Source organism: Glandiceps talaboti, chromosome 15 (genome assembly GCF_964340395.1).
Source record: "Glandiceps talaboti chromosome 15, keGlaTala1.1, whole genome shotgun sequence".
NCBI classification, from domain to species: Eukaryota; Metazoa; Hemichordata; class Enteropneusta; family Spengelidae; genus Glandiceps; species Glandiceps talaboti.
Genome location: NC_135563.1, coordinates 6,917,297 through 6,944,882, shown reverse-complemented (window position 1 = coordinate 6,944,882; position 27,586 = coordinate 6,917,297). Strand labels below are relative to the sequence as shown.

The window sequence follows — 27,586 nt, the reverse complement described above, 5'->3', positions numbered from 1 at the left end:
GGCCACACCTCTCAGTGATTGAAAATGCTTGCAAAGACTGACAGTGTTTCTGATTGGCTATGTGAAGGTAGAGGCCACACCCCTCAATGATTGACAGTATCTCAAGATGTACTGATATTACTACACCAATACTAATATACAACTCATATGAAGACTTGACACGGAATATAGTCATTTTTGACTACTCAATATATAGGGTGAACTCTCCACCAAAATATAATTATTTTAAGATTATTTTATCATACTTTCACCATTATTGTGCTATCATTATATTTTCATTATTTCACCATTATTATATCATCATAATGTTACCATCATTATGCATTTGTTTTGTGATTAGCCCAGGAGTCTACATTAAAATGAATACATTTTAAATAAATTGAGGCAATGAAATTAAATTCAATATATATCGTTTTACTCTCTATTATGCAGATTTTAATTATATAAATTGTTGTTCACACCAAAGTGTCGCATTTATTTCCAAATATTTCATTTATTTTTTTTTTTTTTCCATACTACTATAGTGAATTTTCGAACATCAAACCATGACAGACTTTACTCAAAGTCAGACTCAAATCAACTGGTAATCCAGCCTTCGGTTTACTAAGATAGACGCAAACTAAATCTATTGTTCCTCAATGTGTTAAATTACACAAGTGGGTGATAGCGGTTCCTCTGTTGTGTGATTCTAATCACCCTGTGATCAAGATAGTGTAAACATTGGAAGTCCCAAAACAGCACTGCAAGTTCATGGAACTCTAAATAAACTAGTTTTCAGAGATGCCTCCCTACTGAGTCTGTAATTAAATCAATGTCCATTCAGTAGCTTATCACTGTTGTATCAATATGTTGCGACAATAGTTTTAGTTAGTGTCTATCTTAGAAAACTGAAGGTTCAATTATCAGGGCAATACTACCAAACTAGAGAGACTAAAAACAGTTTCACATTTTTTGTTAACAATTACACTGATAAATCAAAATACAGATAATGATAAAATAATACACAAATCAACATCACTGTGAGATGAAACAAGGAAGATCCAAACACAAAACTGTGTTCACAGTGACATAAAATGTAACATTTCAAGTGTGTGCATGGTATCACAGTGCCTGTGTTTTGTTTGTGTAATTCGGAACAAAAAAAAATTGTATGAGATGTGCTTTATTGAAACTCTATACTCTCTCTAGTTTGGTAGTATGTATGTCGTAAGATTGGCATATCTCGTCAGTCAAATATTCTGATGAATGGCATCTGGAGGTACTCAATCAAAATACAAAGTACTAATTAATAATGTATGGTTTATTTTTGTAAAAAGGCAGCTGTTATCGTCACTGCTTGTCATTCAGTGTTAGCATGGAAGTATAACCATGGGTCATACTTCCATGGTGTAAGTTATACAGCATCATACAACCATCTTGATAACTCTTATATAATACTGTATGTATATTTTCAAATGAATAAATAAATAATGAGCTCAAAGCTATCTACATGTATGTTGTATGTGTATTTGAAGATTACTATCTACACATTCTCGCAAACCAGAGCGGTTATTTCTTCTGCGACCTCTGTGTGATGTGTCTTGGATGGTGCCATAAATCAGGCTGTGGTTTACGACGATGCTACACATATATGTATACTTCCTCTCCAGAAAACCTATTGTTATGATTATTTCCATGTGATGTACCCAGTCTGCAAACCTGTACCAACCTTGCCTATCAAACTCCATTCATTGTTGGCTGGATCATAAAGTATTACAACACAATTCTTTCAACCATCCCAGTTTGCCCATTACAAGTTGTACTAAAACTTCCCACTTGTGATTATTTCCTTAGTCTGTAAGGTACGCCGTGACGGGGCGCCCTCACACATCGGCCAACCCCTACTAGAGGAGGCCGGTGAAGGCAAAACATCATGACGTATCTTAGTGAGAGAGGAGGCTGGTGAGGGCGAAACGTCACAACGTATCTTACAGTCTATTATTTCCTCTGCAATAAAGTCTACCTGAAGCAGTAATCACTAAGGGTAGAGACAAACTACTAATCTGATATATATCATTATTACACCTCGGCGTTCTTCCGAAGGCTGTGATTGGTCAGACTCGTATCACGTGACCGATTTTAACTGGGCTATTGCCCACAAGGTGATATTGCCCGCTCGTGCAGAGACTAATGCCCGGGACTATTGCCCGCTGAAGTTGTTTGAACCACTGCGCACTGCTTCTGCGCATAACAAATTGTCGTTCACTACTTTCGCTCAGACATGGCGACTGTCGCAGTAAGACACGCAAACCTTTCCGGTACAGAACTCGATGACATTTTATTAGAATTGGACAGTAAGAACACAAAAATTACTACCAATCATTCCGTCTCTGTTTTTGGCACAGAAGAAACAAATGGCTGAAACGTTTAGGGCCTGCTACTATGGCAACAGCAATACGCTAACTTGTATCAATCCATCCGGTAGTGTAAATACGTCGAGAAGCACAGGTGAGCTGCAACAACAGCGATCGCCGGGCATCGGAAAAGAAAACCACAGCAATGCTAACTCCCTTCAGTCCCCACTACTATCTCTGTCTCAGGACATGGCTGTTGTCGATGAGTTAGTGTCGGCAAACGATCCACAAAGCAACCGTCAAGTCAACATTGAGATACCAAGATCAGCTTCAGCGTCATTATTTCAGAGTTCAACAATCTATGGTGGGACGGTGTAATAAAATTAATAACACATGCACTCGGGCAATATCGCCATTTAGTGCCTGCCCTCGGGCTGACACTCTTTACCAAAATTTTGATGATGCCCTCACTTCGGCTCGGGCATCATCAAAATTTTGGTAAAGAGTGTCAACCCTTGGGCAGGCACTAAATGGTGATATTGCCCTCGCTGGCATGTGTTATTACTTAACTATCACTATCGCCACACTCATACATGGCTTAGAATAGAACACCAGTCATGCATCGAGTTCACAGTTTTCAATGACGATAGTTTACTGTACGGATGTGCATGCAATGTAGCATGTCTAGTAGACTATTCCAACTTTGGTCTTATCAACAATTTGTTTACAACCAAGGAGTGAAATATTACTCTTTGATAAATATAGAAACTCGTTGCTAGTGGTAGTTTTAACTTAGCTTGAGACAGACTAACTGGGACACTTGGTCAAATTTAGTTGTATCATACTTACATCATTTATCAACTTGAATGTATATTTGAAGTTGGCGAGGGAATCCAACCAAGTGAGCAGGGGAAAAAGGAAGGTGTATAATTCAGTTTATCATTAATAAAAACATGTTAACACTGCCATCTCCTGTATTGTATAAAGTATCAATATTTTATTTATTAAATACACATTTAGATCACTTATCTACATTGCCACTTCAGTTGCTAAGTCACACAGTTATATACCGCAGTGCTACACTGCTTGTCAGAATATATACTTATTAGTGATTTAGAAGTAAGTAAAAGAGATACTACTAGACAATATTTGAGAATCTTTAGCCATTCTTAAACCTTACATTCACATTTGGTGTCATCGTCTGTTCTACATGTGACCTTTTGATGGTAATAATAAAGTAAATTGGATAGGAAGCCCTGGTAAAATTAGTGGTGAACTTGGCCATCGATTCACCTACTTACCACGAATATTGTAACAAAAACACTGGTAGGGACTAAAGTAACATGAGTGGAGAACTCGACAAACTTGACAAAAGCAATTGGAAAATTAATGAAATATATGCTTGTGATTTTAGTTACAAAAAGTTCCATTATGATGTAATATTAATTTTAAAATGACAATCCTACAGGTCAAATTGTAATAGTTGGGACTCAGAATTTAATAGTTGTTAGTTTGAATTCGAGCTTCATCACTGATTGGTTAGAGTCCTTGTGCAACATCTAAACCAAGGTGTATAAATGGGGACCTGATAGAACAATGAACTATGTGTTTCAGTGGGACTGTAGTATGCTCCCCTGGGATTTGAAAAAAGAAGAAATGAAAGGACCATTGTGCTACCATAGGTCTGTGCGGAGGTGATACTAACCGGACTTGCAGCTCAGCTGACAGAGAGCGAGTGCATGGTACTCCTCATTATAAATATAGAACTATGACATCATTATCTATCTATCAAACCAAACTTATAAATCATAACTTATCCCATTTCTAGACTACTCAAGGCAAACATTTTATCTAATACGACACCAGGATCACCCTTGCTGTACATCCTGACAGACTCAAACATGGCTTCCATCCTCAAATCCACAGATAACAACTGAATGAAAGACGGATTGTCTACAGGTGCATCAACGTAGATGGTTTGTTCTGGAACTTGTGCAAATAGTGTTAGTAGCAAGGCCTGAGTGAGTGCTGTATTGGCTGCATACAGTGGGCCGATCACATGTCCCTCTATAGATGGTTGAATCACAGCATATCCTAGGATGCTTCCCTCTAAAACCAAAACACAGACAAGAATTACAATTTTGACAAATAAGCAGTAAATAAGTACGAAAATGGTTTGAATCTGTGATTAGTTTTGCATCTTGACAGGCTTTTTCAAAAAATTTGATTAATGTTCAAAAATTGAAACTAAGATCCATTCATTGATCACAAAAAGATAGGCATAACATGACACCTCGTATTTTACCGACTAATACTGAGCAAGTAGATTATTATTCCTATTTGCTATAGATTCAAGGACATCATAAGGAGTTGTTATTTCTATATATACCAGTGAGTACTTGCACCATACAGTGTGTGCAGACTGCTGGTATTTGCACTGCAGTGCAATACTGAAAACGTTATTGCATACTTGTATGCAAATGATATGCAAATGAGGGCACAATCCTATGCTTACCTTTCACTGCGGCATATGATCCACCTGGTTTTGGGGTGTTGGACCACCTCTGAACCAACTTTCTCCTTTCAGCAGTAAACACCTGGGAATCAAATTCCACCAATGGAGCTAAAGGTAGCCTTGCGAGTGGACGGACGTGGTGGGTATCAATGACCTCAGGAAGCAATGCAACACCAATCCCTTTATATCTACAGCTGGTCCAGGCTCTTTGGAATCCTAATTTTGTCAGCAATTCTGTCCTTGATGTTGGTACATCAATACCAATATTACAATTTTCTCCTAAATACTGGACAGCTTTGTTCCATAATTCTTTCCCAATGCCTTTTCCTCGATATTCTGGATCCACGTGATAGAATCCGACATGGCCAAGTGTTTCACTGTACTTTAGAGCAGAGATAGAACCAATAATTCCTGCAGCTTTGGTCTCTGCAACAAACACACCATCTGGGTTGCAGTGAGTTATAGTTTGACATTCATATGGTGTTGGACTACTGCCCTCTTGAGCCGCTCGGGGGAGAACTGTAGTTGCTTCATCTGGTTTCATCTGTCGTATGGAGACTTCACTTGTCACATTACTGTATAGTCGTTTAACATTCCTATTCAATCTGTGTATGCACAGCCTAATGCAGGAATGTCTTGAGAACAGTCTTGGTGATATCATATTGCCTGAAAAAAGATATATATATATATATATTTTTATTATTTTTTCATTTTTTTAAAATTTATTTGTGCAGGGAATTGCTCCCAGCGATTTTCTGTTATGCAGACAAATACACACACACAAACACAAATGCTACAGAGATCCATTCGGTTTGGGACTACGTGACAGGGCTATGTTGCATGCTCTATATCACGTTGCTGTGGAGCTGTCAAGGCCTTCTCAGTCAGTCCACAGGCTATCCCAGAGTCACCCAGGCCCAGCAAACATAGCACCTGCGGGCTCCGTGTGAGTAATCATCCCCTTTTTGAGTCATTACTCCAGGTGCCCCCCACCCCCCAATTCGCACTCGTCTTGTGAGTGAAAAAAATTGATATGTGGCCAATTTATAAGTACAACAAGTGTAACTATTATAATTATAGCTTGTAAGTTGTATGCGCTATGATCTGTTATGTAACTACTCTCAAATTCTATCCTTAGACAGACAGACAGACAGACAGACAGACAGACAGACAGACAGACAGACAGACAGACAGACAGACAGACAGACAGACAGATAGATAGATAGAGATTTTGTGTAGAAGAGTCACAGATCCAGCAAGTAAACAGGCTACATGTGTAACTATGGATGCTGTGCTATTTAGTTATCAAAGAATATCAAATAATCATCAAAATTCTGAAACACACTAAAACAATCATCTAATTGCATAAAACACAGATACATAGTTACCCTATTCAAAGCAAATTAACCAAAAGTTACTTTTTCATTATTATTATTATTATTATTATTATTATTATTATTATTAATAGTTACTAATACCATGGATGTAATACATGATCCATGCTACATATGTACATGTACTGATGTAGTTGTGGCCACAGTCCCATCTCTGTGATGGTTGTGGCATAAACACACAGTTGTACAGTGTATCTTTTAATTACTTGACAATGAATAGAGGCTTATTTACAACTAGATAAATTTGAAATCAATGTCATAGCCATAATTATGTGACTTACACTTACCCACATATACATACACACAGTAGAAGGTAATGCTTGAAGCCGGGTGCTCTGCTCCTAGATCATGTGGAGAGATAGATAGAGCGCAAATTAACACCCCTAACTCGGTTAAACTTAACAGTATGAGAATGTGCGTTTTATTCGTTTACACTCTTCTCCATAAAACTATATTGAGTTTATACGTCATAAATCTTTTCTGAATATTAATCTAATTATACAACTATTTTTTCTATAAAAATCGTTGTCGATATTATTATTGCAATTTGCAATGAAGTTAATAGTTTACACTATGACTTATGACAACCAACTTAGGTTGTCGTTTCCCATGAGTCTCTAAAAAAATGGCGGCGCACATGAAATAGAAAAAACGTGGTTGAATCGAAGCTCCGGAGCGATCACAACATTGAACTCTCATTATGGATACGATGTCATCCAGTCCACCAACAAAACGGCCGAAGATTTCGGTCACAAAAAACAATGACGATGCATATTTTCATTCGTATGACGATTTGTCTGTACACGCTGGAATGATCGGAGACTCCGTACGTACTAATTCGTACCGACTGGCCATCTTACGATGCAGTGATAAAATCCTTGGTAAAGTGGTTGCTGATGTCGGTGCTGGCACTGGCATATTAAGTTGTTTTTGTGCACAAGCAGGAGCTAAGAAAGTATACGCAGTCGAAGCAAGTGCGATTGCAAACGTAGCCGAGGAAGTTATTCGACATAATAAATTGGAAGATAAGATAGAGTTGATCAGAGGGCGAATTGAAGAAGTGGATCTACCGGAAAAGGTTGATGTTATTGTCAGTGAATGGATGGGATACTTCCTTGTCTTTGAATCCATGCTGAATTGCGTCATTTTTGCACGTGACAAGTGGTTGAAGGATGGAGGAATCATTTTACCAAATATGGCAACGATGTATCTAGCTCCCATGAGATGTGATGGTGGTGATGATGATGATGATGATGATGATGATGATGATGTTCATGTTAATGATGGTGGTGGTGGTGGTGGTGGTGGTGGTGGTGGTGGTGATCATACTGATGAAAGAGTGGGCAGTAAAGATAGAGAATTACACCCAGTAACTCCAAAACAAAGTGACTTCTTTGAAGAATTCCTTCAGGAAGAGCGTGATATTTGGATGAGTGTTAAAGAGAAGTATGGAGTAGATATGTCTTTCCTTGGTCAGCGTGTTACAGAAAACTACACAAGAAAGGCACATGTTCTTTCCATATATGGAGACCAACTAATTTCCCATCCTTGCAAGATTACAACCATTGATATCTCTACCATCAATCAATCAGATCTATGCAAGATTGAGGGAAAGTTTAATTTCAATTGTCATGGTCAGGCTAAACTACAGGGCTTTGTTGGCTGGTTTTCAGTCTCATTTCCATGTGACAAAGAAGTGACACTCTCTACCTCACCATATAGTCTGAAAACACACTGGCAACAAACTGCTCTATATCTCAAGAAGAGCGAAGAAGTTGAGCAAGATACAGTCATCAATGGAAATATTACCATTAAACCAAAATGTACAAGATTTCTGGACATAGATTTGCAGTATGCCATCGGTCCAAATCAGACAATAACTACACAGTCTTATTTCATGGATGGGATGTAGACACATTGTAAGTTCTTTGTGAAAAATTCAAAACTGCAGTCAGTCCAACCATAATGACAAGACAATTTAGAGACATGGACTTGAAAATATGAGACATTGGGTTCTGATAAAAAAAGTGGACGTTAATCTATTAATTGATTACCCTACCATTAATGTTTCAACCTTGCACTGGAGGTCTTCTTGAGGGTGTAAAATCTATACTAAAATGAACAAAATAAAAGTTAGTAATATAAACAAAACAATCAACAGAAGACCTGCCATATGAGGTCAAAAAAGTTTAATGTAGACTCAAGGACTTGTTGGCTTCTTTTTTTATCAAACCCATATCGTATGGTCAAAATCAAATGATCCTATTTCATGGATGGGATGTAGTGATATTGTACTTTTGGAAAGGCGTTCGCCCAGGAAAAAAAAAAACTAACGTAAAAGACGCAATAACGATGGAATAAAGGTAAATACAGGAAAACCAGCCTATCTAACATCAGATTTTAATCAGATTGAGTTTTGCATAGATTTAGGTTTTTTTATTTCCCTATTGTTACTTTTTCATTCATTCATTCATTCATTCATTCATTCATTCATTCATTCATTTAAAGGATGATGGAACTCATGTGGTGCACTGTGGGTAATATGTGGATAAACCATAGACCATGGTAAACTAAAGGATATACCTACATGTAGAATATAGAAAAGACAGCATAATGAGTGTTTTTCAAATGCACATTTTTTATTTGTACTTAAAAGTTTTATAACTTCTATTAATATAGATACAGCTAAAAATTAACTTTTTTCTTTGGTAGTCGTAGTGGGTTACCAATTTCAGAAAGTGGTAGCCCAAGGATGGTGACCAATAGTCCCATATTCCTGAACTGAAAACAGATTTCCTGTATTGGAAATGTGTGTTATTAAAATACTTTGATGTCCATAAATGTTCCATTCTTTAAATCATCACATAACCAGTGGTAGCCTGAGTGGGCTACAGCTGCAAATTATGGTAGCCCCATGACGAAAATTAGTAGTCTGTGGACATGGGACTACTGTTAATTTTGAGCTGTGCTGTATGTGTGTGTTATGGTATGATGTCATATCTATTATTGTGGTCTGAAGAATTCAGAAGTTAGTTCTATTGAAATGTTCACTAGTATACTAAATTAGTAAATGTATATATAGGAAGTCATTGGTACAATGTATTAGACAAGAACTGTCCCCTTTGTGTGCATGTGCATGATTTCTTATGTTCTCTACAGCCATAGTTATTTAGTTTTCTTAACTGTGGTTATCTCTCAAAATATTTATGTTCTCTTCACTGATGACACTATCTCACAAAAGACAAATAATGCTTACAAAGTTGATTGGATGTTATTCAAACAAGCAAAGAAATCCCATTGACTTGAACAAGTCAATATTGCCATCTAAATTCACTCTCTTCAAATAAAAATAATAATAATGCTAGTTTCTATATAGTGCTTTCCCTCTCTGTGTTCAAAGTGCTTTACAATTATTACCCCTGGCATGGACCTGTAATAGCACAATGGTTCTTATACTTCCTGAACTCCCTTGGGAGCATACAATGTTTTATACAGACAAATGACATTGTATCGGTATAACAATAGCAATAGGTATGGGTTAATTGATATTAATGTATTCCCCCAAATTGTCTTCATTCAGCCAGGAAAAATACGAGTAACCTAAGGGGCCTTGCCACCACAGCTCAAAGACAAGTAATAATAGTAACAAAATCCTTAGGTCAGGAGTATTTTCCAGATGAATAAAGAAAAATATAGGGAAATAATAATGGTGGTTCTGAATGTCTTCACTCATACTTTGAATACTGCAGAACCAATGATATAGACGTATGGATGTGAGTTAGAATGACTGGGGTATAAATACCATATTTTCTGCTTCCATGTGTTCAACGTGCATTTGGTATAATTAAATGTTACTCTCCAATATTTTTCTTTGTTCAGCCAAGGAAAATATGAGTGACCTAGGGGGTGTTTGTCACTACGAGTGGATAGACGAGTAGTGGCAACCCTAGGTCACGAGTATTTTCCGACTGAATGAAGAAGTATATTGGAGAATAACATAAATATACCACTGCCAGTATTAATATGAAAACAAATGGGGGGGGGGGGATAATTGGCAATTTTGAACATTTTGACTCATATCTCGAACACAGCAAAACCAGTGATGTAGACAGATGTTGTCGTGACATAGATGCACGTTGTCGTGATGTAGAACAACCAGAATATATATTCCATAATTTTGTTGAATCTGGCTCATGCATGGTACAATACAGGCTTCAGTCAAACAGAACAGTAGGATGACCTGTGAAGAATGCATGGTCGCCTTGATCTGATTGCAGAAATAATAATTATAATAGGAAGGATTTGTGTTTGACAATAAAAGCACCCCCTCCCCCCCACACACACACATACACACACACAAGAACAAATACAAATTTTCACACAAAAATAGTTCAAAATTCTTATTTTTGCCATTCTCATCGTAAGATAGATTATATCATTATTTATTTGGCAAAAAGTAAAATTTGGCATATTTTGACCTCGGATGATAAAAAAATTTCCCTTTCTTTTGGATATATAATCAGTCTCCATGTAGTCTGGTAATAAAAGACTATTCACCACACAAATTAGCTTTGCTTGCCTTATCATGTTCACTTAAGCATGATGTTATGCAATAAAGATTATTATTATTGTTATTTCCTTTGCAGTTTTGTACTCCACTGACAGAAATGACAATCTGCGCATTCACTATATATGTGAATTGGTAAATATTTAATCATAATAGTATCAATGAAATTTGCTCAAAAACTTACTAGATATTAAAATAATAAAGAATGTGTATACCGAATAACATCTCATTTGTGCAGGCTCTTTTTTAGGGAATGATAATACACTGGGATGATACAGAATGACAGATAGACGAACAGACAGACTGTAATAGCTATTTCAACTGTCCTACTGCACTGTACTGTACTGTAGTGTAGTTTTAAAAAAAATTGCAGGGGGTCATACGAGTACTCGTGATCCGAGCGCAAATCAGACAGTTTTGTGCACTCAGTTGAACTTAAGATACAAGCTGTGAGTACGATTCTGTGATCTGATTGGTCAAGAGTTTCTCTTCCGGCCTTGATCGCAATGACTGCTGGGAGTGACCTCACAAGGAAACACGGAAGTTCAGGCACTGATCGTAAGACCCAGGATTATAGAGGCCAAAAGTGACTTTATTGCCGACTTCTTTGACGTGTGGGGGGAATTCTGCGATGTAAAGCTGTTACATATTTTGAAAGCGGCGGAAAATGCATTGAATACTCGGAAAGTAGTCTGTAATAATCAGATATGTTGAGTTTAGTTTAGTCGTCGAACACCTACCTCTGCGATCTCCCGGAGTTCGGTCATCATTTTTTGCCTGCCAAGTTGTGGTCAGTTCGTGCAGTGCATGTACGATATTGTAGAAAATGGGTAAGACAGTCAAAGTGGTTGTGTGTGGAAGTCCATCTGTTGGTAAGACAGCTGTATTAGAGCAAGCTATCTACGGTAGTCACGTACCGGGACAGGTGAGTGCCAGAGTGGCTTGATATGGTTGCCACCACAGGGATACGTAATCTTGAGTAACCAACGTTTTATAGTGAAATATTACGTAATGAATGTATACGAACACTGTTGTTACTTTAAATCCGTTTTGCTCGTTTGGATTGGTAAACAAAATACCAATACGAGTTATGCCGTTAATATTATTCGTGTCCGTAATTAATATTTGCATATTTAGATAACGGTCCTATTATGATCAAGATTACTTATCCCCGTGGTGGACACATCCGCAACAAGCTAGTGATAAAAATTTGTCATGGATGTATTAGGGGATATATCCATGTTAATAATCATCCATGGTGTTTATAAGCCAACAGACTAGATAGTGCTACTGCTGCTTGTATTACTACATCTGCTACTTGTATTTCTAATTTTCTAATAATTCATATATATATATATTTGCCAGTCATCTCAACAAATTATGATATATTTTTTTCATTCACACCACTCCATTTTCTTCTTACCTTATGTGCAGTCCAACAATTTTCCAACAGTAGAAGATATATACGTTGGTATGATTGAAACAGATCGAGGTGTTAAGGAGAAAGTCAGATTTTATGATACAGCTGGTCTGGTAAGTACTTTTACTGAGTACTTATTAAAATATTTTGAACTTCCACATTTTTAGTTTTTTCTCAATTTTGAAAAAGTAATTTTTTAGAAAATAAGGACTAATGGGAAAATAATTTTTTTATCAACATGTCTCTATCTATACAAGGGGATACAGTGTTAACTAAGTTTATTGACATTATTTCTTATATCATAGAATAAGGGCAAATATAAATAGAGGTGTTCATATATCTTCAAATCCGACAATCTACAATGTTTCACCTCCATCATTATACCACGTTTTCATAATGTCAGACAATATTTCTAGACAGGAAATCTGGACACTGCCTCAGTTCATGTAATGGTATTTTGTGTCATTTATTTACTTGTATGTTTGACTATGAAATTGTTCCTTCCACACAGGACAATGATGTACCAGATCTGCCAAAACACTATTTCAGTGTTGGAGATGTAAGTAACACCATTGTATGTTTATCCTCGGTATTTCTATCATTTGATAATAGGGAACTTGCAATCCAGACTGAGCATGCTCAGACGCAAAGGACTATGGGATTATCTGTGGTTATCGTAATACCTAATCTGGAGCTACTGATAAAATTAACCTCCCACAATTGTCAGGGCAACTATGAATTGAAGAAATATTTTGGAGAAAAACATAATTATACCAGTGCCCGTAATATACAAAAATCATGGAAAGTAATGGCACGTTTGAATGTTTTGACTCATATTTTGAACACAGCAGAATCAGTGGTGATGTAGACATGTGTTGTTGTGACATAGAACAACCAGAGTATAAAATCCATATTTTTATTGGATGACTTTGCTCTCAAACACATTGCCAGTACATAAACATGAAGTATTAATTTTATTGCAGGGTTTCCTCCTCATATACAGCATCACTAGTAGAGAATCTTTCAGGCAGATTGAGATACTGAAGAAAGAAATAGACAAATCAAGAGATAAAAAAGAGGTGTGTGTGATTATTTTACCTCTTGTAGTGGAGAAGTAATAGTAATGGTTTGATATAGTGATTTTCTGTTCATTGTCAGTGCGATGACTGTTCTATACTAGTTCAAAGTTAAGGGGAATGCTACATCATGAAGTAAAGGCATTTTCGTAATCATTGGGTACTGCAGAGTTATTTGCTTTTGTTTTGGTCTGTTATTTATTATTTTTTATGTTATGTATATCATATTACTGTATATATTTTACTTGGGCCGCGAACTCAACTAGTTTGAACAAACTATTTTTGTGGTTAAGCCAGAAATTTTGAGTTATTTATATATATATATACTGTATATATTTTTCCTCATTGTCGATGTGTTTACCTGATTATTTCATTTTCCTCACTTGATATGTAAATTTGGTTGTTTTTTCAACCTCTGGCAAAAAAATAATAATTAATAATAATTTCATGTATTTACATCACATACATTATGCATGATTGCCACAAAACACAGATTTTAAATTCATTCCTCGAGTCATTTAGTGTTCCATGGAGACTCTTTCCATAGTTACACATTGTCTTATAGGAGTCAGCTGGTATGCATATGTGCCAGCAGATTCTAAATATTCATGACTCCTAAGAGTTTAGAGCCTAAAGTTCATGAAAAAGCACTTCTTTTTGCGACAAGTGTTCTCCTTTAAAGTATGATATTAGATCAGTTTTCTTTTAATAATAAAAGTTGTCAAATTTAGGTCTCAAATTTGACTCTCTTTTTTTTGCAGGTAACCATAGTAGCACTTGGAAATAAATTAGATCTAGACCATGAAAGAGAAATTGATTTGTCAACAGCTACAGCATGGGCACACAAAGAAAAAGGTAAAATAGTGGAGGTTCATTATTAATGTATTCACACACACACACACACACACACACACACACACACACACACACACACACGCTCCCACACTCGTTGATGTTGAAAAATTTCCTATTTGTAGCCTCTGTCTGTTTATTTGTGTTCATGATTATTATGATCTCTTTAGAATTTACATATGTCTCATATATTAGTATGTAAATCAAGCTGTTAACAAACTAAGATCGACTCACACTAAAACTATTGTTGTTGACTGGTACACGAGTAGATTATATCAGTGCATTGGTCATGTAGGTATAATTACTGAATGAAGTTCAATGTACTGACACTTGAAGAAAACTATCTGCGACACATGCTAGTATATCCTATTGTGAGTGTAACATATAAATGGCCATTGACATGTCACACTACTAATAGTCAAAGTTTGGGTCTGTGTTTGCTTGCTGACCTGTCATTGTATTATGATGATTATATTTTTATTTCCAGTGCGACTATTTGAAGTGTCTGTGAAAGACAGAAGAAGTGTTTTAGAGCCCTTGGTGTATATGGCATCCAGAATGACCCAGCCATCAAGTAAGTTGTGACATTAATTATCTGTATTGATAACCTGTTAAGAATGTTCTCGTCTTTTTGTTTGAAGTTGTGAAAGTTGTGCAATCTGATGAAGAAAACAGAGCAAATTTCTTTATTTCTGTACTTAAATACTATGACAGAACCCCATGACTTGCGATTGTAACAAAAGCCAATGTACAAGAATAATTGAACACCTGGCACGTTATACATTAATGAATATTGATTGAAACAAGTGAAAATCATTTAAACCTAAAATTGTGAAGGCATTACCAAGAGCTTCAATTCTGAATAATTAATTACCGAATATTAATATGATTTCTTTGTCCACCTACAGGTAAATCAGCATTTCAAATTGGAAGGAAGGCAAAGCAGGGCTCGTTTAATTCTTCAGATGCATAATGTTCAATATTTATATCACTTGTACAAATTTTCAACTCATGACATTGTGTCTTTATCTCACACTCAATATAGTAGTCTAATGTAAACTTTATTTGTCTCAGATGTTCAAGTTGTCAAATTGCTATTTCCAAACTTGGAATTCAAAATTTGTTGTAAACTATTAGATGTTGTAGTTTGTTCGTCTGAATTCTTCTTTCAACTTTTATATAATTTGATTGTTTCAAGTAGTTTGATCAGGAAATAAAGCAGAAGGTAGATTCTCTAAAAAACGAAATTGACTACAGCGCCCTCAGTGGTCACTACTTTGTAGTGTATTCCTACTAGAGGATGATTGAAATGGTATCTATCTCTGTCTGTCAGCAGGTATTTAATTGTTTTGTAATGTAGTTGTTGATTTCATTAAATTACAATAATTGTGGATCCCATTGTAGTTTCTGTAAGTGCTTGTGATTTTTCATAAATGCATAACCTTGTCTCTTTATCGTAAATAAAGTTTATTTATTTCAAAGTCATGAATGTTGTGTACAAATGCGTGTGTAATGTTTGTATAGTACTACTAATAGTTGTATAAGGTTTAAACTTCACACTTGATAAGTTGAGAATGTAGATAAGGTTGATGAGGTTGTGATGATATATATATAGCTTAGAACCGTTGCTGTGTTGATAAAAAATAAACAACCCAGCAAACAATAAATAAATACATACTGACAAGCATCAACAAGAGAGTTATTGCAATTCAGTATCAACAACAAGAATTACTATATGTTTTCCTATATGCAAAATGGTCACAGTTGTATGTAAAATTGTGGTCATTTCAAATATATGAAAACTTATAGTAATTCTTGTAGTTGATAATGAAGTATTGTGTATAGTTTTATAAGTATTTATTCATTTATTTATTTCTTTTTTTGTTTGTTTGTCTGTTTCTGTTTGTTTGTTTGTTTGTTTGTCTGTCTGTTTGTGTGTGTGTGTGTGTTTGTTTGTTTGTTTGTTTGTTTGTTTGTTTTGTAAACATAACTAACTAAGCCTGAGTGCCCTGTGGTCCTAACACAAGCTAAAGAAAACAAATTCAATATTGTACTTTCATGAAGAAAACGGATGCAAACTCTTACTGGATTAAATTCACCCACTGTGCTAAATGATGTCAGTAGCATCTCTGAGTAATGTGAATCAGCGTAAGTAGATGGGATCAACCAATCACTGAATTCAAGGCTAGTTTTATATAAGTTACTTTTTCATAAAAATTATAGTCACTTTGCTGAAACTTATATTTAGAGATTATAAAACTAATCTATATATCTATTTATTTTTTATATCCGAATATTACAGGATCTTGGGAATTTAAAAAAAATGTACTTGTGTGAAAATTAATATCTTGCATACGTACTAATAGTTCAATAGTTGTCTGTAATCTACTTACGGTGTAGTTTGCGCATGTAGTTTGCTTCAAGTCTAATGATACAGCGCCACCAACGGGTGACTAGGGGCCTTGTCAGTTTTGAGGTCATTCAGGTGAGAGTAGTTGCATGTGATCGATCGCTGCTGTGTAAACAAGGCCATTCGGAAATGTGGTTAGAAGTGAAATGGAATAAATTAGATATCAACAATGTAGTTTGAAACAGACAAGGTAAGTAAACCTACTCAGTAACGTGTTTTAAAGAATGACAATATGCACAGACACCGGAAATAACTTAGGAACAACTGTCACAGTAGTTACTTCCGGGTTTAACAATTTGATCAATTTTAAGACAAGTTGTTACTCTACAACATTCGACACCGCGTATATACAGTCATGTCTCTCTTCTCTGAGCCTTTGCCTTCAGTCAAATAGAGTTAAGAAGTATACCTACTGGTGTGCATGCGTGTGTTTATGGGGGGGGGGTCTTTGAATAGGGTTAAACGTCGGAACGAAAAAGGCACAAAAACAGACGAAAAAGCCCTCAAAATCACATCAAACGCTACAATTATTGCAGCTACTGTGATTTCAGAGAATCGAGTTCATCTTGTGCCTTTATTGAGTATCTTTCCTAGCGGGCTGTACAAGATGGGAGTCAGCAGAAATATTATTATATTCATACCGCTCTGCTGTACAATGAATATTCATGACTCCTGAGTGATTATTCCCTTCAGTGTAAAACATCTCATGAATATCAGCTATACGTTATCATGGTAGTTTAGATGCCTGAGAGGTCTGAACAACACAACATATCTTACAGCAGTTTAGAAGTCTGATAGGCATGACTGCCTGTCCCTGGCACCATATATCTTACAATGGTTTAGAAGTCTGATAGGGCTTAACAACACAATTTTGCAGTCTATCCACCCTCTTCAACATTTCTAATTATACTTTAATTTTCATCTCTCTCATAAATTCTTTGGCAGGATTGAACAGAATAAATTAAGAAGAATGTAATTTTGGCGAAGGTGTGAACTCTATACAACTTGAAAACCTACCTACATATGGTAGAGTGTTGACATTTAAGAGTGAAGATCCTGTATTCCGTCCATCACCATGAAGTGTGTAGTTGTTATTATGAATCTTAGTATGCCAGACATTGTCTACATAGCAGCAGACAAACAGTTTACTGCACACATCAATAATGTAGCAGTAGAAAATGGACTCCTTCAGGTAAGTGAGTCAGAAGGTTTTTAAGGTAAAATGTCCTCAAGCCGATAAAGTTAAGGATAGCACACACTTCCAGAACAACCTTTCCAAAAGCTGAATCCTAGCTCACACTAGTGAAAGTGTTGGAAAGATTTAAATGATTTTGAATGAACTAAAGGATGAAAGAACAATATAACAGTTGCTGTTAGTTAGGGACGATCACACAGTGTCAGACAAGCTCAGTAAGCAAACGTCATTCGTTTAGGGGAGAGGGAGTCTTGAGTCAATGCGATTGCTGAACTTCATTTACACATTTCAATGGAACACATTCACTCCTTCACTGATAACAGCTTTCATATTAACTACTGAGATGTTGATAAGTTGATAAATATTAACTTCTAATGTGAGATATGGTTTCTGGTAATATTTTAATTTGTTTACAACCATGATTTTGTGACTGCTACAGTTTTCATCATAGTTTACATCATATATAAATGTGTGCTGTTCTTAACAAATATTTAGTTACACTATGTATGTTCATCATAGAAGCACTATTAATCATTACTGAGCAGATATCGATGAGTGCCACTTGCCATATTTGGGCAAAGTGTGTCAGGGTGTACGTGTGATACAGAAAATTATTGCCTGGGTTCCATGCGTGTGCTCTCCATTGAATTGTATTGGAATCAATTCTGCTGATCATACATGAGTTTTCTTTCACTTTTGATTTCCATTTTTGAAAATCAAACATGTATGACAAGTTCAGTGACCATTACAAAAATTGATCAGGAGCCTTCAGTGAAGTAATTTACGACTCAGTGGAGATAGACTACTACCAACCATATTCCACTTTTAAGAACTGACAGCCAATCAGATACACTAACTTATCTGATTTATATGTCTATATTTGACAGCCAGTCAGATACAGTATAACTTTTCTGATTTATATGTCTATATTTGATAACCAATCAGATACACTAACTTATATGATTTATATGTGTATATTTGACAGCCAATCAGATACAGTATAACTTATCTGATCCATGCAACTCAATAACTGACAGACAATCAGATACACTAACTTATCTGATCCCTATGACCTAATATCTGACAGCAGTCAGATACAACTTATCTGACCCTTGTGATATTTGACAGCCAATCAGATGCGTTATCTTATCTCACCTCTGTGACTGAGAATTACCATTCCTACAAGTGACAACCAACTCGTAAGGAGCTTGATAAAGTTGAAACTATATATTGTATGATGTCACATTGTTCATGTGTACAATAATAATGACATGCTGGGGGGGGGGGGGAGTTTCAGAAGAGCTACAAAAATAGAATTGACTATCCTAGAATGGAACAGGACCCCTCAATACATGCATACATACATACATACATACATACATACATACATACATACATACATACATACATACATACATACATACATACATACATATATACATACATACATACATACATACATACATACATACATACATACATACATACATACATGTACATACATACACACATACATACATACATACATACATACATACATACATACATACATACATACATACATACATACATACATACATACACACACACACACACACACACACACACACACACACACACACACATACATACATACATACATACATACATACCGGTACATACATACATAGTACATACATACATACATACACAACACACACACACACACACACACACACACACACACACACACACACACACACACACACACACACACACACACACACACACACACACACACACACACACACACACACACAAGGTATGAGAAATATAATTCATGCTGTGGCATCAGAATTGACAATGTTTTAATTTATTCTACAGCCAGAGGATATAACTGATGAAGTTGATATCAATGCAGCCACCCAGTTCTTTTCACCATTTGTGGCATCACAGGGAATGCTGACCAATGAACTTGACAATCCGTATTCAGCTATCACCTGTGAAAATGGATTTATGTTTGTGTTCAGAGAAGTAAGTAAACTCTCATAATCTGTAAATTTGTGTTTGTGTTCAGAGAGAAATTGAAAAAAAAGGGAATATTTCTACCACCTTGAGATAGCTCTGTACAATGGCTGCCATCTTGGATGTTCAAAAATATACAAATGTTGTAGGTTTTAGCCATCTGACTGGTATGGTTTGACTTCAAATGATGTAATATGTGTCAGATAGACAAGGGATTTCAATATTTGAGTGATGGATGTGTCACATCTTGTGATTTCACCAATGACTTCCGTTTCATAAATGGATCTACCACGCACTGTGTAACTACATGTTTTAGCGTGTGGAAAATGGAGGGACAAAAATCAGAATCCTGTCTCATAAGGTTAAAAAATTGTTTGTTTCTGGTTACCCGACCCCACTTAGTTTTTCATGCCGACCCTAAGCTTTTTTCCAAGAAAAAAATAATAAATTGCGAAAATTGTGAAGTCTCGCAAGAAATAGTGGATGCAGAAACTGACATCAACTGAAAAAGACAATGTAAAATTGTTCTTGCTGATCTGTAATGGCTGTACATCTGATGAGAAGAAACCAATAACCATATGAAAAACAACGGAAAACATAACTACCTGAACTAGACACTCACATATAAAAAAAAAATAAAATAAAATAAAATAAAAAATCTATCAACCCATCTATTCTAACATTGAGCATAATCGAAACCACACAATTTTTTTCGTTAGGCCTAATCAAGTTGTCCACTCACAGGACTATAGTAGTAGTATCCATGGTGACTATAGTAGTAGTAGTATCCATGGTGATTTATTTTTACTCTTTTATAGTTTGGTGAACATTTATACATTGGTATCAATGGTGATGGTGAAGAAGATGAGGAATTTCTGAGAAGGAAACTTTTATTATTGCAAAGAATTATTGGCTTTTTATATGGACCTATAGTCCAGAAGTAAGTAACAGAAATTTTTTTCCTCCAAAATATTGAATTCTTTGTAGTATGATTTGCGTTCAATTTCCAAGAACATTTAGGATATAAATACCATATTTTCTGTTTGCACACATACAACTTGGCGTTGCATACATTATGATAGCTTTTCTCTGTTATTCTAGAATCAACCCTAGTCAATGACATAGATGTGTGTTGTGATGTGGAATGACCAGGGTATAAATACCGTATTTTCTGTTTGCACACATACAACTTGGCGTTGCATACATTATGATAGCTTTTCTCTGTTATTCTAGAATCAACCCTAGTCAATGACGTGCACATGTGTTGTGATGTAGAATGACCAAAGTATAAATACCATATTTTCTGTTTGCACACATACAATTTGGCTTGTGAATTGTATAAATTGTAATAGCTTTTTATGTGTTATTTTAGAATCAAACCAGACAATTACCAAGAACGTTATAAAATCTGGTCCAAAATCAGCAGTCTTATTAACACATGGGTTAAATTGTACAAAGAAGAACAAGGATTTTTACTGGAAGTAAGTATTGAATATATATTGTACAGTACATCATTCCTACTGAATTATTTGAATTTTTTTGTTTTGTAATGATTTTCAAAAAGTCAAAATCAAAAGCGGAAGAAAACTTACGTATGAATCATAGTGTTTACATGATGAACAAACTTGATAATGTTTCATACGTATGACCTAATGGAAGCACCTCAAAATACTGAGCCAACCAATGGGAGGAGTCATTGGTAATTATTGTAGCATTAACAAATGGTTCATTTCCATACAACGATTTCATGCTTGTACATTCAGTACCACAAGTACCACATATTTTAGTACAGGTGCTGACAACTGTCTGGAATTTGTTACATAAATTATATGATGTTGCAAAGGTTAAGATTTGAACTAATCACTGAATAAAAGAGATTATTACATATGTACATGTACCAGAGATTACTTGCACATTGTGCATGCATACTAGTGGTATTTGTACTGCAGTACAATATACTGAAAATGTCATTGCATACCTGCATGCAAATGATATGCAAATAAGGATGTGATAGTCCGTTCACACAAACGTGTGGGATTGCATAGTGTCATATTTATGGAAATTTGTTCGGATAGACATATAGTAATAAAAGAACCCCATACCACGTGAGTGCCAGTGAGGTTACTCAGATGTATTTTGCACTCATGCTTGCAATGTTTTCAGCTGCAGAGAACACTAAAAGCACAAGTGCAAATACCCCAAATGCGCCACATGTGCACTGGCGTGTCATGGGGTTCTGTCATAGAATCAACTCCCATGGTTGATTTGTACAAAGTGAAGACACCTTTCCACTGTTCGCTACAATTACTATTAATATACAATGTAACAAAATCTTTTAATAGTAATTTTTTACCATTAGCATACAAAGTAACAATTTGAAAACATTTTGTTACAGGCCATAGAAAGACTGCATGTTAGTCAGAGTTTAAGTGAACTTTGTATTCATGTGTTAGAGGGCAGTCTAAACAAGATGAAAGATAGCGGTGAGCGCTTTCCAATCCATGCATTGCTGACTGTCAACTCTAAATTGTTGGCTTTGTATTCAAGGTAAGAATGTGAACATATTTAGATTCTTATTTCCAATATTTTTCTTCGTTGCCACTACGAATCAAAGCTGAGTATTGACAAAGCATTTTTTTTGCGAGTATTTTCCAGCTGAATGAAGAAAAATATTGGAGAATAATATTATTATACCTTCACAAACATGATTTATGAAAAATTGGGAAGAGTGATGGTGACTGTAAACATTTTGACTCGTATTTCAAGCGATCAAAGAACGAATTACATAAATTGTCCCATTTTTTGGGGTATAGAAGAACCAGGGTATAAATCCCACAGTTTTTGTTTGAACATGTTCAACTTGCCTTGTGTATAGTATAATTCCTGATATCATCTCTTCATTTGTTTTGTATCACTGTGTGAGCGCTATTTCTGTATTGTGATCGATACAAGTCCGAGACAAATATGACAGTGTGAAAATTGAGAAAGGATCGAATGAAAAGGCGATATGATATCTGGTAATAACCAATTTATCATATGTCTGTGCCCAAGAATTTGAAGAGAAGTGATGAAAAATAAAAAGATAAACAGACTGATTCTTGTTTGATGTGCCTTGATTCAGTGTCAAGTGATAGTGAAGTTCACATGCATGGCTTTGATGTTGATCATGAACTTTAATGTAAATCAATTGGAGTAAAAAGATAAATATTGTCAGTCAATTCTAGTTAATACTAATTATAATTTGCATTTTCTTTGGTTGTAGTCGTAAATCCAGTGAATTGCAGTCCTCAGATCTACTAATGATGATCCTAATGGTGCAAAATTTGTACCCAACAACAAAGACACTGCAGGATTTGATGGCAGCATCGCCCAAATTACCGCATAGACCAAACTCCCCTGAAGAGGGCGCTGTAGCCCAACCTGATGAACATTCTAGTGTGCAAGGTGAAATGAGCGTTGATGATGAAATGGATCAGATAGAAACAGAGCAAGAAATAGATTCTTTACTTGAAGAAAGAGGAGACCAAGACTGTAAAGTAAGCAACACATGTTTTTATTTATTTAAAGTGGAACACCACGTACTCCACGAAATTCAAGCATTTTCAGAAACTTTTGGTTCTTAGAGAGTAATTTGATGATTTTTGACATCACAAAAACTTTTGTGGAATTGCCAAGAAACACCAAATTGAAACTTGTTTTGTATTCATTGTTCTATGAATGTCGTAGTTATGATTCACATAGGAATCAGCAGATGTACATATGTATTAGATGAACAAAACATATTCACGACTCCTAAGTGTTTATTACCTTTAGATGAATCATCATGAATATTTATTGTACATCTAATACATATGAACTAGGACTATGAATGTGAAGCCAGTTTTGATTTGACGTGTCTTGGTAATCATGTGAAATTTAAGTGATGTGAAATCATGAAATGACACGAAATGCCTTTATTTCCTGGAGTGACGTTTGCCTTTAAATATTCAATTATCCATAAACCTGCATCACAAGAACAGTTCTAGCTACATTAGTAGTACATTATTGTTATTATTATTATTTATTTATTACCCATTTGTTCCAGCATTGAAAAAAGAAGAAATATTTTACATTCTTAGGTAAAAGGGTAAAGGGAGAATGGAAAATAGCAAAGCTAGGCCAGTCCGTCTCCTAGGATACTGACAGTGTAACATTTGTACAATTAAAACATCTAATATTATTTCACCAATTATTAAAATGACAGTCTTCAATATTTCCCATAATACAGTGTAATCTAGAGGTCAGGTCACACACTTGAGTGCATATACCATAACTAACGCTGGACAATTCTTGGGCCGGAAACAGAAGAGGTAACATTTTGGTAACCATGCAAAACTTTTCATGGGCCGGAGGTCATTAACAGACTTGATTTATGTTATTTTGATAAAAGGGCCTAATTTTTAAATTCAACTATTTTTTTTTTTTGCCACTTAGTGAAATAAAAAAAATTGCATGTTATCTTATCAGGGTTCTTCAGAAGAATTTCACAGTCCAATGTCAACACCAGAACGAGGGCGCTCTCCTGTTTTTGATCCTCCTGAGACCAGTACACCCATGGTAGCAAGGATTCATGGGAAGCCAGAGATGGAAGAAGGTGCTGCAAAGCAGCATGGGAGTGTTGCAACACCAGTCCCTGTCCAAGGTGAAGCTAAGAATAGTATGAAGTCATCATATGATCAGTATCATACTCCTCAAGAAGTTCTGCCATCAAGAAGCTATATAAGTAGACTTAGAGAGAAGATAAGTAAGACTGCAAGTACTGGACTAGGCAGAGCCAATGATGTAAGTACAGGGTTGTATTATGTAAGTACAGGGCTGTATTATTTAAGTACAGTACTGTATTTTTTAAGTACAGAGCTGTATTATGTAAGTACAGGACTATATTACATTTATGTATATGTAAGTACAGGATTGGACAATGCCAATGATTTCAGTACAGTACAGGACTGTATTATGTAAGTACAGGACTGTATTATGTAAGTACAGGACTGTATTATGTAAGTACAGAGCTGCTGTATTATGTAAGTATATGACTGTACATGTATGTAAGTGCAGGACTGTATCATGTAAGTACAGAACAGACAATACAGGACTGAATAGGTGCATCGAAGTAAGTACAGGACTGGGCAAGGCCAATGATTTTAAGTTCATATTCATGAATGTACTGAATGTACTACTTTTCTAGATGGAGTACCAAAACTAGAGAAAAAGAATTAAGTAATATGAGTTGATGCTACGGAATGTGATTAGAAGCAAATTATGGAAGTGTACTCTTTATTAAAAGTATTTCAATATCCTTGATTGATTTTCAGGAAGAAGACATCTTTGTTGAAGCCTTTAGTACAGATGCCAGGGAAGTGTCTACTGACCATAGTAGTTTTCATGTGATAGAATCACCTCACTTTACTGAAGACATTACTGTCTACATGGAAACCCACCGATTCCCAGTATTCCTGAGGACTCCTGCATCAATGTATGCACCCCATGAGATTCATATACTCCAAGTCTTACCAGAGACAGTGTTGGTTATGATCACAGAGGTAGGTACTTGGATATACATTTCAGTTGCAAAGATCTTTAAGTTTTGTTTTATTTTATTTTAATATTTTTTCATGCCAACGCAATAAACTGGTATTTATGTCTTGGGTTTTGTGTTATACTGCCCTCAACGGATGTGTTAATCACCATGGAAACTTAAATGGCAGTCATATGATTTAAGACAGCTATCAATTTCTGTTAAATAGTACTTAATTCAAAATTACATTTATTGATAAAGCTGGGATGACTTTTCTATTTTAGCAGCAGCTCCTATATACATCTGTGCATCCATGTTTAGTCCTATCTTTGACACCAATAGTTACTGATCTTTGATCACATTTTCTTTTCCGATAATTACTGATCTTTGATAATGGTAGCATTTCCAATAATGTAACTTACAGGTGAAAAGCAGCATGGCATCCCTCATAACCAGAAGCTTGGCCAGCTTGGAAGCCATTTTGAAAATGACCAACTCTAAAAGTAGAAGAAGCAGTGGAGCTGTGAATGGCAAAGTCATCATTGACACTCTGGAAAGTAATGTCAAGAAAATCAGTGAAATTGCAAAGAAATTTAATGGCAAAGTAAGTGAATGGGGAGGTAATTGTTTGTATTAAAGTGGGTGTGCCTTGGAATTATAGAAAACTTACACATATACTGTTATTGTGTTCAAGAAAACTCAAACTCATTCTCAGTAGATATCAAGCAAAAAAACTGGGTGTCACCATACAAATTATTGAAATAGAGGTAAAAAATGATATTGAAACCAACCCACTTTAGAATCCAAAATGGCCGTCAAATATGACAAGCACAAAACAGCATACCATTCAGATTATTCAAATTTTAGAAAAAGTATAATAGTATTCCAGTGGTACTGTGATGTAGAATGCAGCACAAAGAAAGGTTCTATGTGCAGAGTTATGTTACTGTGTGCAATATAAGCAATTGTACTGAATAATTATGTATAACATGTTTCACAGCCTTATTTTCCTTTTATTTGTAGGGCCTGATTCAATATGCAAACAGAGATCTGCCAATAAAATGGGACAGTCTCAAGAAAGCTGGTTTCTTAGACTATTTAGAATCTGGTATGGTTGTACCAATGTCACCCAGGTAACACAATGTACTACACATATTTAATCTTTATTTTAGACATGATGCTGGTTCCAAGATGCATCACACGTCTCCCCATAACAATGCCATATATTCTGTACATGCAGAGGGGATTTGCACACACTACTCCAGGGGATAGTTGTCACCTGACTTCACCCTGTGTTTACCAGTAAAATCCTTCACTGTCATTTATGGCATGCAGTCTTAGCTCTATAAAATCACTCACATTAAAGAGGTCAACATGATGAAAATTTTATAATTTCAAATTTACTAAAGACAAAGCAACATAATTGACATTGTCTCATGCAATGCTTCTTAGAAAAAAACACCATGTATTACCTTATTGGTAACCTCTGCAGTAAAAATATCAATATCTCATATATATAGAAAAATCTAAAAATGTAAGCTGTCCATTTGGACTTTTCCTGAGTAGGATTCTTTGCATTGATATGGCAAATCATCATCATCATCATCAACATCAACAACAACAACAATAACAATAACAACAACAACATCAACAACAACAACAACAACAACAACAACAAAATGTTTTCCTTCAAATACACTAGTAGGCATACGGCCTTTCCTCCTCGCCTAGCATTGTACTTACCATCACCAAATCAATTATTTGTAACATGTATTACTTTTACTTATAATTACTTTACTTGCTTTTTTTATTACATTTTGACTTTTTAGGCTAGAAACGTGTTTGTCAGAACTTATGAAATACTTAAAATACATCTTTGGAATGAGATTCCTAATGCCAAAACACAGAACACACCAGGCCATTCAGAAGTACCAGGAAGCCATTGCCAAGATAGAACAATTATCAAAGGCCAAACTCCGAGACTACAAAGAATATCTATCGGTCAAAGGTCAGAGAAATGTTACCATGACAGCATACATGGAGGATTTCCCAGGATTGGTACATTTCACCTATGTTGACAGAATGGTGGATATACTGACAGCGCCCTCTATCAACAGTGAAGCCGCAAAGGATGACAGAGATCCATCTCAGCTGTTGAAAAACAAGGTCTGTATCAGGAAGCAACTTGAAGCATGAGGGAGTGTGAATAGATGTGATAAAAGTTCAAAGACTAAATTATAAAATTCAAATGTAGAGAGTTACAACG

At 35.6% G+C, this 27,586-nt stretch overlaps 4 protein-coding genes across 4 annotated transcripts in view; 3 read left to right on the top strand and 1 right to left on the bottom strand.

Moving 5' to 3' along the window:
* Positions 1 to 4,146: 4,146 nt before the first annotated feature.
* LOC144446897 (holothin acyltransferase-like) lies at positions 4,147 to 6,580 on the bottom strand. The gene is made up of 3 exons (XM_078136742.1): positions 6,530 to 6,580; positions 4,849 to 5,514; positions 4,147 to 4,442 (listed from the first exon to the last, which is right to left on the bottom strand). The coding sequence occupies exons 2-3, from the start codon at positions 5,507 to 5,509 to the stop codon at positions 4,147 to 4,149; spliced, it is 957 nt and encodes a 318-aa protein (XP_077992868.1). The 5' UTR covers positions 5,510 to 5,514; positions 6,530 to 6,580.
* A 362-nt stretch (positions 6,581 to 6,942) lies between these two features.
* On the top strand, positions 6,943 to 8,154 carry LOC144446896 (protein arginine N-methyltransferase 6-like). Its single transcript, XM_078136741.1, has 2 exons — positions 6,943 to 7,534; positions 7,658 to 8,154. Exons 1-2 carry the CDS (start codon positions 6,943 to 6,945, stop codon positions 8,152 to 8,154), a joined length of 1,089 nt encoding a protein of 362 aa, XP_077992867.1.
* A 3,185-nt stretch (positions 8,155 to 11,339) lies between these two features.
* On the top strand, positions 11,340 to 15,597 carry LOC144446582 (NF-kappa-B inhibitor-interacting Ras-like protein 2). Its single transcript, XM_078136382.1, has 7 exons — positions 11,340 to 11,734; positions 12,244 to 12,342; positions 12,741 to 12,788; positions 13,213 to 13,308; positions 14,067 to 14,160; positions 14,645 to 14,731; positions 15,066 to 15,597. The coding sequence occupies exons 1-7, from the start codon at positions 11,636 to 11,638 to the stop codon at positions 15,128 to 15,130; spliced, it is 588 nt and encodes a 195-aa protein (XP_077992508.1). The 5' UTR covers positions 11,340 to 11,635; the 3' UTR covers positions 15,131 to 15,597.
* Positions 15,598 to 16,642: 1,045 nt separating this feature from the next.
* LOC144446158 (BLOC-3 complex member HPS1-like) overlaps positions 16,643 to 27,586 on the top strand; it is a 22,176-nt gene continuing 11,232 nt past the window's right edge. Inside the window, exons 1-12 of the mRNA XM_078135890.1 lie at positions 16,643 to 16,757; positions 17,513 to 17,759; positions 19,626 to 19,775; positions 20,585 to 20,706; positions 21,139 to 21,247; positions 22,162 to 22,313; positions 23,029 to 23,302; positions 24,273 to 24,587; positions 25,118 to 25,345; positions 25,745 to 25,924; positions 26,344 to 26,453; positions 27,150 to 27,486. Coding sequence (XP_077992016.1) covers positions 17,643 to 17,759; positions 19,626 to 19,775; positions 20,585 to 20,706; positions 21,139 to 21,247; positions 22,162 to 22,313; positions 23,029 to 23,302; positions 24,273 to 24,587; positions 25,118 to 25,345; positions 25,745 to 25,924; positions 26,344 to 26,453; positions 27,150 to 27,486 — 2,094 coding nt within the window. The 5' untranslated portion in view covers positions 16,643 to 16,757; positions 17,513 to 17,642. The remainder of the gene's footprint in view (positions 16,758 to 17,512; positions 17,760 to 19,625; positions 19,776 to 20,584; positions 20,707 to 21,138; positions 21,248 to 22,161; positions 22,314 to 23,028; positions 23,303 to 24,272; positions 24,588 to 25,117; positions 25,346 to 25,744; positions 25,925 to 26,343; positions 26,454 to 27,149; positions 27,487 to 27,586) is intronic.